Raw genomic sequence first — 18,724 nt, 5'->3', positions numbered from 1 at the left:
TTCTTATGTTATTGTATTTTGCACACCTCTGTTGCTTGTGAAGCTCGCACACAACAATTTCACTCACATGTACTGTACCAGTGTACCTGCACAGGTGATGTGACAAAAGTGATTTGATTTTAACACTATCATTGATCCAATGCTGATATCAACACTGATATTGATACTATCAGTGTTTGGATCGATCCCCCGAGCCCAAAGCACTGATCTATGCAGGCTGCAGTCAGGAAAAAGTGAAGTGTGCTGGAAAGGTATTATGCCACGACACTCACTAATCTCATTGATGCTCATGAGATTAAGGAGTGTTATAAAAATAAAATGTCTCCATAATCCCAATCAACAGATTAGTTTTGTGATTAAGTGAATTTCAGACTGACATACTAATGTTCTTTCACTGATATACAAATAATCAAAGGTGATAGGATCAGCAAATCAATTTGAAATACATCCTTAAAAACTTTGTGGTGGATGAAGTGTTTTCTTACTGCAGTAAGAAGAAATGCAGGATAAGACGCGTTCTGCTCAGTTTTAATTCCAATTCACAACAACAGTCGCTTCAAGGTAAAAACAGGAGAACGTTCAACACCTGTCTGCTGAGGAAAAATGACAGACCGATGATTTTTTTGAAACCCTTTAACTCATTTAGTAATCGATCCATCCCTGTGGTGTTTTCAGGTGAACCTGTATCAATGCAGGCAGCTCGTCCCAAAATAACAACATCTTAAGAATGTTTTTTAAATTTTATTTTACTATTAAAAAAAACCTTTACTGAATTTTATAAAACTCAAGCAATGAAAATCTTAACATTTTCAGAGGAATTCTAAATATTTACATCAGTTTCTGTACAGACCCGAGGGGGACACATCAAGAAAAAGATGGAAGGAAGAAGAAAACAAAGAACTCCTAAAAATTAAAATCAGATTACATTTTCACCTCATAACAAACAAGACTGTTGGATGCACTTTTGTCTTCATGCAAAAACCTTAATTTAAAATATTTTAAAATCAGCACCAAAAACCCTGAAAGTCTCATATTTGAATTTTTGTTTTAAAATTTTACACATTCTGTTCCTGGAGCTGCCTCGCTGCTCAGTCACTTCACTTTGGTCTAAGAGCAGTAGAGCTGGGACTATAAAATAAACCCGTGTTAAAAGAACGGACAGCGCCGAGTGATCCTGGCACAGCTAGAAGGTGAACTGGTTTTGGAATAAAAAAAAGACAAACGAGTATATAAAGCATTCAGAGCCTGGGATGATCACAGGGCAGAGAGGAAGGACCAGAGGATCACAGAGGCACTTATTAGGCTCAGGAGGGGCGTGGCCTGAAGCAAGAGGGCGGAGCTCTTTAATACCACTTCCACTGGGTAATGGTCGCTCAGCTGCACCACCTGGCAGACAGAAGCAATGGAAGTCAGAGTCAGACATCATCAAACAGTATTTACATCGGCTGTTTTAACAGGACACACAGGAAAAGGTGACAGATATTTAAGGTGTCCTGGCAAACCCGGCCTGAGAATGAGGATAAAAGCCGATCACTTAAAAATGACATTTATTTTTTAAAAAAGGAGGAAGAAATCCAAAACTATGTTGTGCAGCTTTCTATATTTTGGATTTAAATACCGTTTTTTCAGATGCTGTATTATTATAGATAAAGCTACCCAGCAACAGATCAGTGCTTACAATATTAAAGTAGTATACACATTCATTATTCCACATGTATCAATTAATCTTACGGATCAAATAATATAATTTCTACATAATGAGTGGCCACTTTATTAGGTATACCTAGCAAAGTGTTGAGCTGCTCGTTAACACAGATGTGATCAGTCACACGGCAGCAGCTCAAACAGAGCATCAGGATGAGCAAGGAAGGGGCTTTAAGTGACGTTGAAACCTGCTGTGGTTGTTGGTGCCAGACGGACTGGTCTGAATATTTCAGAATGGTAAATAGACCGGTTCTTAAATAGGCTTTTCTGCTCCGAGTACTCAAAGCTGACGTAGTGGAATTTTCCCACACAAACATCTGTTTACAGAGAATGATCTGAATGCACAAGACATGAAACCTTGAAGCAGATGTGTTACAGCACACTCTTGTCAGCTAAAAACAGGAAAAACATCAGACTCCTTTATCATGCAGTGTATCTGTTTGAGGGCTCAGGCTTCGCACGTACTCTCATTACAGCTCAAGAAACTACTGATGTGCCATCATCCTAAAATACAAATTACTCATAACTTTAAAATAAACATGTAGATAAATTGAACCCACTAAGATGTTCTAATTTATCAAACTTCCTTTTCAGATGTGTACCAAATTATTGCAAATCCAAATGATTCAGAGTTAAATTTTATATGTTTGATATGATAAGACTTTTACAGACCGTTAATGAGTAAACAAACTGTCTATGTCTGCACACTAGAGGGCGCTGCAGAGGATTCTTAAATATCAATTTCATGCTTTCAGAGAGAATGCCGTACCAAAAAAAAAAAATGTCAAGAAGACTACAAGCAGCCAAATGTCAGCATAATCAGCAGATGATCATAACCCACACTGAAGACAGACAGCAGCGTTTGTCCTGCTGGGCAGGAACTATAACTATAAAGACTGTAACAAACTCTGACGCTTCCAAATGCTTCAGGAAGGCTGTGATTGTGTTTTATTAGACCTATTAAATGTGACCAGTATATATGTGGTGTCATGTGATCAGTTACCTCGCTCCTGGACATTTTGAACTCCGCTCCGAGATCAAAGACTTTTGCAGAGAATGGCTTGATTGCCCTCAGGAAGGGTTCTCCATGCACAACAATCCTGCGCGCACACACACACACACACACACACGCACACATTATTTTCTGTTCAAACACACACAAACCATTAAAATTAAATGCAAGAACATAAAACTCCTCATCCACACATGAACCTTTAAAGTTAGATTAATAACAATAAGATTAACTGTAGCTGACATCCAGCAGGTAACTCTCTACATTCACCAGCTGTTATATGTTAATCCACAGTTTTGTCAGCACACACCTGTCGTATGCACAGCTGGTCGCGTCGGTGACAGTGGTGTCCTCTCGGTTTCTGATCAGCCAGGAGAACTCCGACTTCATGAACAGCCGTATGTTTTTCCTGTCACTTCGTTTCACATACGCACAGCTGGCATGGAAATCTCCCAGGAACATCACATTCTACACACACAACAAAGCGAGTGAGTCAGCCTCCAAAGAATCCCACAGTAAAACTTCACCAGTTTTTTAAATCCTGCTGTGAAGGCCAGTGCTGCCCCTCAGCCTCCAAGCAGATGCACCTGTGGTTTCAATCTGAAACTCCTACATCGCCTTGTTCTCAAGTTATCACATTCACAAACTCGCGTGTTCGTCCTGCCCGGTGGGGTGATGACAATACACCATTTACAGCCCAGGGGTAAAAATGTTTACATTTAAAAGACATGCATAAATGCTTTTAGTCTCTATAAATATCTGCATCTTGATGAAGTCAGTGCTTCTATTTATTTTTATATTTCCAAGTTAAAGCTTGCTGATAAACCTGACATCTTCTGTCTAAATACGGACACTTTTGCCTGCAAATAAATTATCCAACAACACTGCAGATGGTAAAGTGCTGATACCGAGGCTTCAAAATCCTGAGTGCAGAGTCAGGCTATGGTTTCAAAGTCAGTGGTTTTTGACTTTTGTGTATAAAGTGACCTTGGATTCCTTGAAAGGCTCTATGTGAATAAAGTCATTTTCCATTTTAAAGCAGACCTTTACAAACACGGATTATGTGAAAATCAGAAAAAAGTTCTCTGTCACATCTGTTCTGATAAGCCTGTTATTAGATGAGTTTTCGCACCGTGTTGTTCCATTTCTTGCTGACTTCCACAAAGACGTCGTAAAGCTTGTTGATCTCCTGGACGGCCTTGCTGGGCTCACTGTGGAGAGGGACCAAGATAAACTCCCCGATCGCTGCCGGGTGGAAAGAGAAAAGGAAAAACAAGAAGAGAAAGAAAAAAGAGAAGAATGAAGGGCACCGTTTTAGTTTAAATCTGAAACTAAGAAGAAAAGCATTCAAAATGTTTTCTTATGCACTAACATGCATTCTTGCTTTGGAAGCGAACCACAAAAGGCTCTCTGACAAACGACTGCTGGCTCCTGTACTGGTATTGACCCGTCACGTTCACCGTCTGCATCCTGTTTGGAGAAGAAAAGATTAAATGCTGTTTAATCATTGGTACGAGCAGCATGTGACCCCTGGTTAATCTAATTTTTGTTCAGCCCCTCCTTCATGACGATTAAGTGGCAGGGTGAAAGTGACGGCGAGGTCACGCTTTATCCAAAGCTGGACAATTTTAAATGTTGCATTTGATTAATGTACTTTAACAGTAGCTGTGAAGCACAGACGCTCGTCTACACTTTACAGTTCAAATCAGCAAGAGATCGCCGAATCACAGTTGGTGTTCACGTACTGCAAACAATCTTGTAGCCTACAAGCAACAAACACCAGAGCAGCAGGATGAAGCCAACACAGAGAGGTCTTTTTCCAGTCCTGGACCACAGCCGGTAGCGGTTTTTGATACGGGCGACACGGGTGGTTGCCCGGGGCGGGATCGTGGTGGGGGCGGCATCACGGGCATCGGCAAAAAAAAAAAAAAGGAAAAACCATCCATCCATCCATCCATCTTCATCCGCTTTGTCCGGGGCCGGGTCGCGGGGGCAGCAGCCTAAGCAAAGAGGCCCAGACCTCCCTCTCCCCAGCCACCTCCTCCAGCTTATTCAGGGGAACACCAAGGCGTTCCCAGGCCAGCCGAGAGATATAATCTCTCCAGCGTGTCCTGGGTCTGCCCCGGGGCCTCCTCCCGGTGGGACATGCCTGGAACACCTCACCCAGGAGGCGCCCAGGGGGCTTCCTTGTCAGATGCCCGAACCACCTCAGCTGGCTCCTTTCGATGTGGAGCAGCAGCTGCTCTACTCTGAGCCCCTCCCGGATGGCCGAACTTCTCACCCCATCTCTGAGGGAGAGGCCAGCCACCCTTCAGAGGAAGCTCATTTCTGCCGCTTGTATCCGCGATCTCGTTCTTTCGGTCACTACCCACAGCTCGTGGCCATAGGTGAGGGTAGGGACGTAGATCGACCGGTAAATTGAGAGCTTCGCTTTTACACTCAGCTCCCTCTTCACCACGACGGACCGGTGCAGCGTCCGCATTACTGCAGCTGCAGCCCCAATCCGTCTGTCGATCTCCGGCTCCCTTCTCCCATCACTCGCGAACAAGACCCCGAGATACTTGAACTCCTCCACTTGGGGCAGGAACTCATCCCCGACCCGGAGTGGGCACTCCACCCTTTTCCGGCTGAGAACCATGGCCTCAGATTTGGAGGTGCTGATCCTCATTCCCGCTGCTTCACACTCGGCTGCGAACCGTTCCAGTGCGAGCTGGAGGCCCTCACCCGATGAAGCCAACAGAACCACATCATCTGCAAAAATCAGAGATGAGATTCTGAGGCCACCAAAGCGAAAGCCCTCTGCCACTTGGCTGCGCCTAGAAATCCTGTCCATAAAAATTATGAACAGAACCGGAGACAAAGGGCAGCCCTGGCGAAGCCCATCACCCACCGGGAACGAGTCCGACTTATTGCCGGCAATGCAAACCAAGCTCTTGCAACGGTTGTATAGGGATCGAATGGCCCGTAGCAATGGGCCAGACACCCCATATTCCCGCAACACCTCCCACAGGACACCCCGAGGGACACGGTCGAATGCCTTCTCCAAGTCCACAAAACACATGTAGACTGGTTGGGCAAACTCCCATGCACCCTCAAGTATCCTGGAGAGGATAAAGAGCTGGTCCAGTGTTCCGCGACCAGGACGAAAACCGCATTGTTCCTCCTGTATCCGAGGTTCGACTAACGGACGAACTCTCCTTTCCAGCACCCTGGCATAGACTTTCCCAGGGAGGCTGAGGAGTGTGATCCCCCTGTAGTTGGAACACACCCTCCGGTCCCCTTTCTTAAAGATGGGGACCACCACCCCGGTCTGCCAGTCCACAGGTACTGCCCCTGATCTCCACGCAACATTGCAGAGGCGTGTCAACCAGGACAGCCCTACAACGTCCAGAGCCTTCAGGAACTCGGGGCGGACCTCATCAACACCAGGGGCTCTGCCACCAAGGAGTTGTTTAACTGCCTCAGTGACCTCGCCCCCGGAAATTGGCGGGTCATTCCCCTCATCCCCAGACTCTGCTTCCTCCTCGGAAGACGTGTCAGTGGGATTAAGGAGGTCCTCGAAGTATTCCTTCCACCGCCTGACAATTTTCTCAGTCGACGTCAGCAGCGCTCCGCCAGCACTATACACAGTGCAGGTAGAGCACCGCTTTCCCCTCCTGAGACGTCTGACGGTTTGCCAGAATCTCTTTGAGGCAGTCCGAAAGTCTTTTTCCATGGCCTCTCCGAACTCCTCCCACACCCGAGTTTTTGCTTCAGCCACTGCCCGAGCCGCATTCCGCTTGGCCTGTCGATAGCTGTCGGCTGCCTCCGGAGTCCCACAGGCTAACCAAGCCCGATAGGACTCCTTCTTCAGCCTGGTGGCTCCCTTCACCTCTGGTGTCCACCATTTGGTTCGGGGATTACCACCACGGCAGGCACCAACCACCTTGCGGCCGCAGCTCAATGCAGCAGCTTCGGCAGTGGAGACGCTGAACATGGTCCATTCGGACTCAATGTCCCCAGTCTCCCTCGGAATGCTGTTGAAGCTCTGCCGGAGGTGTGCGTTGAAGATCTCGCGGACTGGGGCCTCTGCTAGACGTTCCCAGCACACCCTCACTACGCGTTTAGGTGCACCAGGTCTGTCCAGCGTCCTCCCCCGCCACCTGATCCAACTCACCACCAGGTGGTGATCAGTTGACAGCTCAGCCCCTCTCTTTACCCGAGTGTCCAGAACATATGGTCGCAGGTCTGCTGATACGATTACAAAATCGATCATCGACCTACGGCCTAGAGCGTCCTGGTGCCACGTGAACTTATGGACACTCTTATGTTCGAACAGGGTGTTCGGAAAGGAAAAACAAAAAAGAAAAATTGCTTGTACTCATTGGGCAAGACACTTCACCCATTGCCTACTGGTGGTGGTCAGAGGGCCCGGTGGCGCCAGTGTCCGGCAGCCTCGCCTCTGTCAGTGCGCCCCAGGGTGGCTGTGGCTACAATGTAACTGCCATCACCAGTGTGAATGGGTGAATGACTGGATGTGTAAAGCGCTATACAAATACAGGCCATTTACCATACAGTCCAGTATATAGAGAGACGAGACGACGAGGCTCCAGTTACAGCAGTGCAAGTAAACAAACAATAAATATAAGAAGAATAAGAAAATAAATCTACACTTTAGGACCAGGGGTAAAGGGTCAATAACAATTTAAAATTTATATTTTATAGTTTGATGATTTAAAGTCTCACACACAACCCGTCGAAAGGGGAGGGGCTGCTTCCAAATAGAGCACATTTCATTCATAATGATGTGAATCCAAGCCCATTATGTATTCATAATCTGAATCCTGGGTTGTGTGAAATCCCAGAAATAAACCTTAGACAAAGTGAATCTGTGAACTAAGGTGTAGGTGTGTTAGATCATGTTGTGGTGATCCTCGAGTTGGTGGATTTGTGTTCATACTGGAGGGCAAAATTAAAACCAATGGAAGATGGACAAGAAAAAGTTGAAAGCCATCAGGTGCTCAGTTTAGAAATAATAGAAAAGAAGCGAAGAGAAACGAGCAAAAGATGCAGGCAATACAGGCCAGAGGGAGTGTTCGCCCGGGGCGCCAAACAGGCTAGGACCGCCACTGACCACAGCCATGTCTTACCTGTAGATGAAAACATACTTCTGCTTGTCGTCAGGAGAGTTTCCCAAACTCTCACTGGCCACTGCCTCGTAGTCGTACTCTTCATACCTCAACGCAGAGAAGGAGACAAGAATGTGGAAAAACGCAGCAGAGAAAGGAGCTGCACGTCACACAGTACGCAATACACGAGCCCGCCAAAACATCAATGTGAACAGAGGAGCACAAGGACCGCTGGGGCTTATGAAGCCATCAGGTGAGCATTACAGAGCAGTCCTCATTGTTCTTTCAGAGAAACAAGGAAGCTAAAGTCAGATTTATCCCAGTGATCTGCTCTGGAGTTCACGCCTCGATGAACGCTCCCTCGTGCACCTCTCTTCACATTGTTCAAGCAAATTTATACCAACATTCCTACAATTTAAACAAATTGCATTTTTTTAGGTAACCAGTGCCCTAGTCACTGAAATGTCCTTTTTTAAATGGTCTTTTTATTTACACTTTCAAAAAAAAACAAAAAAAAAAAACAACAACCCAAAACCCCCCCAACACACACACACACACACACACAACCCAAGATTGTGCATGTGTGTTCGTGGTGGGAAGTCATACATGCATGTATGTAAATCTGCATGTAACCTCATTATCATGTTTTAGAAACACATTAATGCTTTTTGTGCCTGAAATGCTAAATAATATGCTAACATGACTAAAGCTAATGTAGCCCAGTCCCATGATTTTTACTACACCTAAACATAGTATCCAGGTACTTCTATTTGGAGTATTTTTTATTTTTATTTTATTTTAGCTCTGTTTAGCTGCTTTTGAGCATTTCCCCTCGCCTTCTCTTTCCATCATTTTAATCGAATGTTTCTGTTTTATGAGACCGCTGTAGTTTCATTCTGTGTTTTTTTTTTTTTTTTTTTTTAACTCATGTAGCCATTTTTCTCGTTACATTGTGACTCCTAATGTCGCTTAGCAACTATTTCATGTCCACTTACATTAGAAGCTTTTCAAACTATTTCTGTTGTAATGCTACTAAAATTAATACTGAAACTTGGCACTTTAATCTACTGTAGTCTTATGAAAATGTTGCATGGACTTTTATTATGGGACTTTGGTTAAATATGACAGTAAGATTTCTTGAGATGAAGTCTTAATACTAGAAAAGCACATTAAAACAGTCCAGCGTGATAGTCCCAGAAGTGGAGCTCCCCAGGGCTTAGCACCCGGCCTACTAAGCTTTATACATGTACAGAAAGTATTTCAGTCACGCTGTCAGAAATATGAGACATATTTCAGCACGTGAAATTTGTAGTTTGGGATATTTACATCTAGCTAAATAAAAGTACAATTTACAAAACAAACAAACATGAAAATGTTTATTCTTCAACTTGAACCCACAGCATGTTTTTTTTGTACAGCGCCCACCCAAAGCTTGGACACACTGCACTGATGGGTAACACTTTATTTTGTTAAGTCAAAAGTACCTTTCACAGTAACCACTTAGTTGATAAATATTTTTGCAATTTAAACAGTCAGCAGTCCATAAACACATCACATATTTACATTTCGTTATGTGCTTTCACATGTGTGCTCATCTGCATTTACTACAGCTTTGATCCTTGGCTGCTCAGGTCTCCATGCTACTTCACCATTGTGAGTAGAAATGTGTTCATGTTAGATAGAAAGCACTTACATGGGAAAAGCATAGAAGAAAGTGCTTGTGTGAATGTGTGTGAATGTGTGTGAATGAGGCAAGCGTTTTGAGTCCTCACTCAGACTAAAAAGGAGCTACATTTTTACCAAATTTAACAATAATAAATAATAATAATAATAATAATAATAATAATAATCAGGGTTGTAGTGAACGTTACTTGAGTTGGCATTTAGATTGATATTAGTTTCTGTGTTTCTATTCTTTTCCCCATAAAGACTGCATTTTACCACCTCCCCGTAACCATAACAACAAGTTTTGACATCTCCATGCGTGTCAATAAAGATGAGGTTTGATGACCTTTAGAATAGTTTCCAGGTTTTTCCCACGGTAAGTGCATGAGCAGAGACCGCCCTCACTAACTTCTAACGTGTCGCTCTATAAGCAGACATGAAAATGACAGAAACAGCTCAGCTCATGAAGAGGTTCAAGGGTCACTAGTGGCCCTTGAACCTCTTTTTAAGGCCCTGCTACTGACTAGGAGGCTTTCAAGTTGTTCAGAGTTAAATCAGAATCATTCAGTTCATGCTTTTCCCTTTAACAAATACTGGACTGATAAACCTGTATGACACATTTCCATCCCGATTTTCTCTAATAGTGACTTTCCAAAGTAAAGTGTTACCATTTCAGGCATTTTGGTTAGTAAAGGGTGTAGATTTCAATTATTAGGATTAATGAATATGATTAGATGATACTTCACATGCTCATTAAATCCAGTGTACCTGTCAGATCCCCTGTTGAAGGCAGACAGCAGACACATAATGACCATCATTATGCACATATTGTGGTTAAGCAGTGTTAGAATACTAGTTGAGTATATTAAAAGATCGAGCAGTTTACGGTCTTGTATGTCAACATGCCCACGTACTCTTTAGCAATACAGCAATCTCTTTGCATCGTTATCATAAAACACTGACTGGTAGTGAACTGTAGCTTTGTCAGTACACACAGAGTACAAACATAAAACATGAGTAAGCCACAGCCAACTGAATCATGCTGACACCTGTTAGTGCCATCGTGCTGTGTTTTCATAGAGCTCACAGCTGCTGTATTAGAAAGGGTCAGACTTCCCTTTTGCTCTCACACAGTCTCGCTTCATGCTGAAGATTTTGGAAAATGCTTTTCCTGCTTATACTTTTTCCTGTCAAATATATGAAGTGTAATCAAAATGTTCTGGGAGTGGGTCTACAAAAATCAAATACCCTAAATTATGTAAGTGATGTGAGGCAAGGTAATCTTATGGAGCCCTGCACTATTATATGGCTGGTTTTATTTGAGAAGAGAGAACAAAGTTGCCAGGTCAGGTGAGTGAGCGCAGAATGGGACATCCAGGAGAACTACAAATAATCAATAATAGTGAATAATGACATCATCATATGATTATTTCAAGCACACACTGTCTCTGTCCGAGACCACAGAAGTCCCACCTACCTAATGGTCAAACTTTCTCTTTACGATTAGCAACCAATGAGCAATGAGTAGAATAAGTCCTCTTTAAGGGCTGAAACTCAGCTGACAAGATTTTCATGCTGATAGTTTAAACTGTAGCCAGAGTTTCCAGTGAATGTTTACCTGTTGAGCACAGACAACAACTTTTCAATGGCTCGACCGTCTGGATCCACCACGTGCTGTAGAAGGCTGATATCACAACGAGTCAGGACCTGGACAGACACATGGGCACACAGAAAAAAGGTCATAGGTCGAGTCATAAATACAGCACCAGATCCAATTCTGCCAATAATTCATTCATAACGGCAGCAGGAAAAAATATAATATAAAATGCATAATAAAGTGTGTGTTACCAGTTTGAGATAGTGCATCAGTCTCTCGTCTGATGCTTTCGCAGAGTCGAATTTCTGCACGTTGTAGGCACAGATCCTGAGTTCAGTTGCTGACTTCAAGACAAAAATGGAGAGCAAAAGGAAGAGGGAAAGACCAGAAGAGCGCCACCTCATGGTTGGATCTGTGAAGGAATAAAAGACGCACGATGTCACTGATGCAAAGCACAGTGTCCAAAACGCACAGCTCTCACTGACGTGGAATAAGCTAAAGAAACCAACTTGTGGAATGTCTTCACAATGCCTTGAGTTTGGAAATTTGATATAATAGTGAGAATAAAAGATTCCAATGACAATCAACCATCCTGCAGGTCCGACCTGCGTGCAGCCATGAATCACCCCAAAAAGCCAAGACGACAGAGCAAGGCCTGACAGTAACTGTGGTGTCACTACAGATTAATAACCACACTTCCTGTCTGCACATGCAGAAACACAGAAGCAATTTACAACCATCACACAAAGACTGTGCAGCAGCAACGCCACTCACGGCACAACCACACTGCCCACAGTCTCCATTTCTATCGATATTCTTACACAAGTTCTGTCAAACTCGACGCATCATCGTTTCCTGTTCGCAGCCTCTGGCTCACATTATTAGTGTAAATGTTACACAAATTGATAACCTATATATGAAATGACTACATTTTTAACCTGAATGCAAATATGAGAAAGCACAATCCTAAATGAAACAGGGACCAGTGATAAATACAGATTCAGTCAACACAGAGATTACAGGACACACAGCAGGCTGATCCTTGTTCTACAGTTACTTTCTACACTGAGCCAAATTTCTGTCACATTGTTACAGATATCAGCTCATAATGGAAACAAAAACTGCTCAGAAAACTTCAGGGAGCAGCTGACCATCACAGTACGACACAGTCAGGTAAACTTGAGGAATATCAGTCTGTCCAGTCTGGACGCATGAGGTGCACTGGAGAGGCAACAACAAGAGAACGTCCCAAAAGCGAATGTGTTAGCAGGCGGCGTTCACAGATGACTCTCCTCTTCCTTCCTCTCTAGTTTTGTGTTTTGTTAGTGACCATCAGATGTTACCTGCACCAGCGTCTCAAGGATGGCATGTCCATTCATTGCATCGCAAGAAGGCCCGTGCGCCTCCCAGCACAGTCCATGACATGACCGTTAGAGAAGACAGACACACAAAAGGTCAGCAGCAGGACCAATATCTGCTCCTATGTGAGAGGAGGGAAAAGAAGCATGGCCAGGAAAATCACTTCAACCTGTCAGAAACTGAATTGAAGAGGTCCCAAAGGTTGATTCTGGTTAACTCGATGTAACGTTTTCACTGGGAGAAATGTTTTGTTACTCATCCAAGTGACTTCTTCAGTCTCAGCTGACTGCATTTCTGAGTCGAGGAGCGGGCCTAAGGGTACATCTTTCACCTTACAGTGCTGTGTCTGCAGCCATTCCCCGACTCTCTGTGAATGGTACTCATGGCCATTGATCAGTGGTTGTTGATCAACGGTCATGGTTATTTGCATATTAATGATCAAGGAACTGACCTCACAGCCCATTGTTCCTTCAGTGGGCTGATTTCAGTCATTGTTCAAATGTACTGTTTATAAGGTTGGAAGCCTGCAGTCATCTGAGACTGAAGAAGTCACTGGATGAGTGACGAAACGTTTCTCCCAATGAAAGCGCTACGTCCAGATGAACAGAACCAACTTTTTGGCGCTGCATTTTTTGTGCACTTTCAAATCGTCTATATCAGGGGTTCTTAACCTTTTTCACCTCGCGGCCCAATTTTTTCACTACAAAGTGGCTTATAGCCCAGCTTTAATGGCATTCACCACACATCAACAGGACTGGCAGGTCTGACACATGTGGAAGACATGAGAGTCTGGAGGCGTTGAGGAAAGTTTTATGCATCATCCAGCGTCAGTGGAGGCCTGAGGAGGCACGTCCTTATCCTGCATATTCTTGGAAGAGCAGACAGATCCCGACTGCTTTTAGATGCGGGAATGACATCATTACCCTTCTGCTAATGCAGTGCACTCTGGGTTCCTCCACTGCCTCATATTCCCCAGATCTGAAACCAACCAAGAACCTCTGGGTGCCACAAACAGTCCACGAGGTCACTGAGGTCACTGCCCTGATCCAGATGTGGGAGGAGGTCCTGAGGGCAGCCTTCACTGTCTCATCAAGAGGTTGCTCCCAGATTGTTGGGAGTGTACACTCCTGAACAACTAATGCAGTTTTACTTTAAACATTCATATAGTATTACTTCTACCTCACTACATCTTGGATGAAAATACTACTCTTTGTACACTTTTTTAAACCTTTAGTTTTTTCCTCATTTTTAATATTTCAAAAATTCTGATGTAAAAAAAATGCAGCAGAAGTAGCTGGTGGAGTAAATATTGTCTTTTTTAAATGTTTGAGAATCTTTTTGGTAGTAAAACTTGTTTATGACATGTGACTGTTCTGGGGCACTCAAGGGCAGTGAGCCAAGCTGTGAAGGCATCTTCATTATAACCATACATCACACAGACAGGTGCTTCTGTTATTTAGTCTGATCCTCATCTGCATCGTCCTAATGGCGACGAGCGAGGCCCTGCTGCAAAGCAAACGTGTTCCCAGATTTAATGACTACACAGGTGAAACAGCAAGGTGAGTCAGTGATGCTTAACTGACACACCAGCGTCAGCTCACAGGAGCAACTACATGGAGAAAGAGGACGAGAGAGTGAGGCTGCTGGGACAGAGAGAAACTCCACATCAGCCTCATGACTGCAGAGGAAAAGGGGAAATGTTCAACAGTCTTCAGGGGAGGAGACACAAAAGCAAGTTTGTACAGCTGAGAATGAGAGCAGGAAGTGTGCCGCTTGATTTTAAACACCAGCTTAATCTTGGCCTGTAAACATCCTTTCATAACTCATGAGTGTGACGGAGAAACATGAGACAGTGTGAGTGTGGAGGAGTCGTCTGCCAGCAGAGCTGACTGGTCTGACTGGTCTGATGGACGAGTGACAGCATGCTCAGGCCTGTGTGCAGAAAAGCTGTTTGTTTGCTGACACACTTTAAATTATTTTATTGTTGCACATTTTCACTCCATTTCAATAGTTTTGATCATGAAAATTCTGTTTTTTGTTTGAGCCATAAAGAAAAAAAAACTGCTGCCGTGTTTAATACTGCTGTTCCTCGAGAGTGTGCCGAGCTACTGCAGCTCTTTGTGATACAGCGCATTCTTGTGCAATACGATTTTCATCGCCCTCTGATGCTACTTTTTCATACGCTGACAGCAGAACTATCCAGGTCATCAGTTAACATTTACAGTCACAAGATTACTCTAAATCAGCCGTAGGTGTAAATGTGAGCGTCTCCATACAAACAGAAGGTCTGGCAGTTTGAGTGTCAGCTGTATGTTAACAGTGTCACAGTCTTCCAGGATTCAGTCCAAGGTCAGACGTTTAACATGTTAAACGTTCAAAGGTCTGCAAAGCAAATGCAAATCTGAACAAACAACAAGACCTTTGGAACAGACAAGACCAAAGCGCAGGAGTTCGGTCATCATGGAAAAACCAAGCCAAGCTGTGCAATACAGCTGTGCATAAATCACTGCTCAGAAACGTCAGTGAACTGGAGCAAGGCTGTAAAGACGAGCAGGTCAAAATTCCTTCACAGTGACGCGAGAGCCTGAGTCGTAGGTCGTACTTTCATTTTCCTGGACCTGAAACATTTGATTAAACTGTTTTTAAATGCAGCCTTTTTAAAGTTGAACCCATATCAATATTAAATACACAAACACACTCTGTCCATGACTTCTCACTATAACATGACCTTATAGGAGGCACAAACAGAGCGAATGAGTAGAGATGTATATGCCGAGTGGCTGCCTGCTGCTAATAATAAAATGAGGAACCTGCAGGAATTAAAGTGAAGTGGTTACTCGCTGTGGTCGGGTTAGTTAACAGTCAGTCAGCCCAGCTGTGACTCTTCAGATGTCTTCACTCCGCCCCTCCCAGGCGTAAATGCGGTGCGACCGGTCGAGTGACTCCCTCAGTACACCAGATTTCTACACACCAACCGACCTGACTGACGACAACAACCCTCACTGTAACCTGCACGATACGAGATTACAGCACAAGGCGAGCAACAGTTTACAAGTTGCTTTGCCAAGTTGAGCACTTTGAAGGTTCAATTCAGACTTGGGTTATTTTTCAGGCTGTGGACGAGGATGTTTTTGTATCAGAGGACATAAGGCCTTAAAATCCTGTGTTGGCAAAACAAACAGTATCATATTGCAGCCACCACCCCAACCACCTTTCACAACCAGGGGAACTTTGTGGAATTAAGCTTCTGGCTACACAGTCATCGAGCTGCTTTCGAGTACAAACACAGTTTGATTTAAAACTGCGTAAACTAATCAGCCTTAGCTTTCAGACTGAACATAGAATTAAAACACTCGCTTCACCGTTTCTGACACTTGGTTGAAAGACTCATTCGGCCTGAGAAAGTGTTAGACGAGGAGCCCTGGAGCAAGGTGTGCCATTTGAAATGCAGAAGAGCCTCACAATGAGTGACAGCACAAAGTTGATTTTGATGTTATTTAACCAGGAAGTCCTGCAGGGTTAACAGCACTTTGCAGGGAAAGGAGGAGGGGCTTACTTTGTAGTCACTGCCACAAAAGTTCTAGAAACAAGTGTCGCCGCTCAGCAGGTGTTTTGAAAAGCCTTATTTCAGTTGTTATTTTAAAGTATCGCCTACATTTAATTTAACTTGTGTGGTTACCAGGAAAAAGTCTCACGTGGCCATCTTTGTTATTTACGGTTGTCGTCTTTCTGTCCCACAGCTTTGATGTCAGGACTCTGAGCGCCACGTCTCTCTCTGCTCTGACCGAATCAGTAAAATATCCAGAACTGACTTTAAATTCTGTGAACGGCTCCAAACTCCTTGGAATAAACCGTTGGGTAAACGGCAGCATAGTTCATGTGTTGTGTGGCCTGCTTTATTGTTCTTTCTGTTTATGAGTTTTAAGAAAGGATCTGTGTGAGTGCTGCGCTCTGGTAGGACACACCTGCATTTAAGGGGGTTTTGAATTCAAGGACACAAGGTCCGACATCTGATGTGTTTGAAGCATCTAATCTTAGAAGATCAATGCTAAGAGCTAGCTTCAATGGCAGCTACCTGCCCCTCCCTGATATGCACCACTGGAGTTTTATGGGTTGCCAGTAAATAACGGTGCATTTCAGAGACTTTCAATGTCTGTGTTAGGAAGGGCAAGGCGTGCAGGAGGTGCTGGCTAACATTTCAACTCCAATGGGTTTAATTTTTTACTCACTTGTTAGATTTAAGCATAAAAATACTCGTGAGTTGGATTAAACACTATGAAATGTTCAGTTAAGGTTATAAAAGATTACAAGCAGCAATAGAAAACCAACAGATGCCACCGTTAACATTCAATTTCTAGTCAGCCCATTTATCCACCCCGACCTCCTCTCCACCTCGACAGATAGTTGTGCAATTCGACTTCCTCCTGCCATCATCACTGCCGCCACAGAGAGTCCTGTCACCAGAACATGAACTCTACTCATTACCATTCACTGGCATCAGAGAGAAACACATAAGATTCCTTGTCTTCATAGTTTGTTCCACATATTTATACACATCCAGATTCATCATGACTCTAAAATGGAAATTCATAAATCGTTCCTGTTTTTAAGGCTCCGTTAACAGTCCCAGTTAGAGAGTTCAAGACACACCAACCTCACTGTACCATTGCTGGTTTCTCACTTTGTTCAGGCGTGAAGCAGCATACATGTGAACTCAGCAGCAGTTTCCAGGTTAGCCGGTGACTCGGCTCTGAATGTTTCAGCTGGTGAGGTCAAATTCACCAATTATTAACAAGTTAATGCTTAACACTGGTCGAAAAGCACAAATCGCATGACTTTAAAGCTTCTTTCATCCAGAAAGAGACACAATGAAACCAAAATAAGTTCTCAAACAGGTCTGTTAATGATAAATAGACTGAATGCCAGTTTGGCACAAACTGACCTCAAAGGCGGACAAAAGAATAAAAATGGTTGAAAATATGAATCAAGAAGGGAACAAAGACACGGCCGACTTCAAAATGAGGAGGCAGGCAGAAAAATGCAGAAATCATTTTGCATTTTACACACCTGGTTTTCTCAAACGTCCATGGATACGAACCAGTGCTGAAGCTCATCTGCAAAACTTTCACTTTCAGCAAGTTTTAAATAAACACCACATATGTATCCTGAATAAAGTCTTTCAGCTCAGCTGGACCATTAATAAGTGTGAGTCCAATCACGTTTCCAACTCAGCACCCTTGAATTTGGAATATTTTCATGGAAATAATCCAAGGATCTTGGAAAGAAAAGTGTCTGGACTTCTTTAAGTTTCCTTTAAGAAGCTTCTTCAGTTCTAAGACCAACTGGTGAAGAGTCAGACAGACAGATTTCCTCAGAGACAATCCCTTAATTTTCCTGTTAGAACACCAAAGAGGCAGAATTCTGGCCAAACAGAGACTCGGTGAACAGGAGCTGGTATTTATGCTCCTGTTTACACAGCGTGCGTGAAAATATCTCAGTTTTAAATATTTAATCTGGAGTAAAGATTCTGTTTAAAGTGTTGCTGCATAATTTGAATACCTCCTGAGGAACTGCACAGCGTCTTTCTACATCCTACTGTGACTGGCTCTGTTTTACATTCCTGCTGCTTCACCTGCTTTATGTGGTTTTTCTTTCTTATTTTCTCTCCACCTTTTGTCACGGCCACGCACTGAAATACCAACATAGATTCCTTTGACGTGACTCTGAAAACATCCGAATTTAAGTTGGGAAATTTAAAAGATGTTAAAAACTACTACCATCCTCACAAAGGCACGAAAACACTTAAACATTGACAGAGTCCGTTCACACAGCCTACACACCCACGGCCACTTCAGTTTTAAGCACTCACACACTGAGCAGACCCAGTAACCGGTACTGGTCTCGTCCCAGTAACGGCTGCTGGATCAGTTGTTGTTTTTCGTACCTGTTCAGGTGAGTCAAATTACGACCGTCTGCTGCTAAGTCTCTGAGCGTATCCTGCTGGGTGTGGACGCTGTCTCAGCCTGGCGCAGGTATCGCCGTCCAGGTTGTTTCAGGTTGTTCACGTCTACAAATGCAGCATTCAGGGTCTGTGGTAAAGACGGGACGTTTTTTACATCATGACATCTGTGACACCCATTTTATGTCACATGATCAACCAACTTACCTATCAGCTGCAGCCCCAGAGCAGGTGTGAGCCACAGATGAGCATGACGTAGTCTGGTGAAATCTGATTTCCTTACTGCAGCCACATAACGCTCCCACAGCGCAGTGCAAAAA

General features: G+C 43.7%; 1 protein-coding gene across 2 annotated transcripts; it reads right to left on the bottom strand.

Annotated features, from left to right (window-relative positions):
* Positions 1–507: 507 nt before the first annotated feature.
* On the bottom strand, positions 508–18,684 carry LOC113013686 (deoxyribonuclease-1-like). 2 transcript variants are annotated; one of them, XM_026154788.1, is made up of 11 exons: positions 18,612–18,684; positions 18,390–18,534; positions 11,338–11,498; positions 11,108–11,196; positions 10,258–10,269; positions 7,846–7,932; positions 4,089–4,186; positions 3,849–3,961; positions 3,027–3,184; positions 2,708–2,804; positions 511–1,386 (listed from the first exon to the last, which is right to left on the bottom strand). In XM_026154788.1, the coding sequence occupies exons 3-11, from the start codon at positions 11,488–11,490 to the stop codon at positions 1,255–1,257; spliced, it is 939 nt and encodes a 312-aa protein (XP_026010573.1). In that variant the 5' UTR covers positions 11,491–11,498; positions 18,390–18,534; positions 18,612–18,684; the 3' UTR covers positions 511–1,254. The 2 variants fall into 2 exon arrangements, with proteins under 2 accessions (XP_026010574.1, XP_026010573.1); XM_026154789.1 differs by lacking the exons at positions 10,258–10,269; positions 18,612–18,684 and having other exon boundaries at positions 508–1,386; positions 18,390–18,572.
* Positions 18,685–18,724: the final 40 nt, after the last annotated feature.

Source organism: Astatotilapia calliptera, chromosome 20, assembly GCF_900246225.1.
Source record: "Astatotilapia calliptera chromosome 20, fAstCal1.2, whole genome shotgun sequence".
Lineage (NCBI taxonomy): Eukaryota > Metazoa > Chordata > Actinopteri > Cichliformes > Cichlidae > Astatotilapia > Astatotilapia calliptera.
This window is presented reverse-complemented; position numbering and strand designations above follow the sequence as displayed.

Bases quoted from the DNA above. Each gene is read 5' to 3' on its own strand.
- LOC113013686 (XM_026154788.1), bottom strand. From the start codon at position 11,490: ATGAGGTGGCGCTCTTCTGGTCTTTCCCTCTTCCTTTTGCTCTCCATT. The intron at 4,187-7,845 runs GTAAGACATGGC...TTCTCCAAACAG, and splicing joins AAGTATGTTTTCATCTACAG to GATGCAGACGGTGAACGTGA. The intron at 1,387-2,707 runs GTAACTGATCAC...TCTGTCTGCCAG, and splicing joins TCAAAATGTCCAGGAGCGAG to GTGGTGCAGCTGAGCGACCA.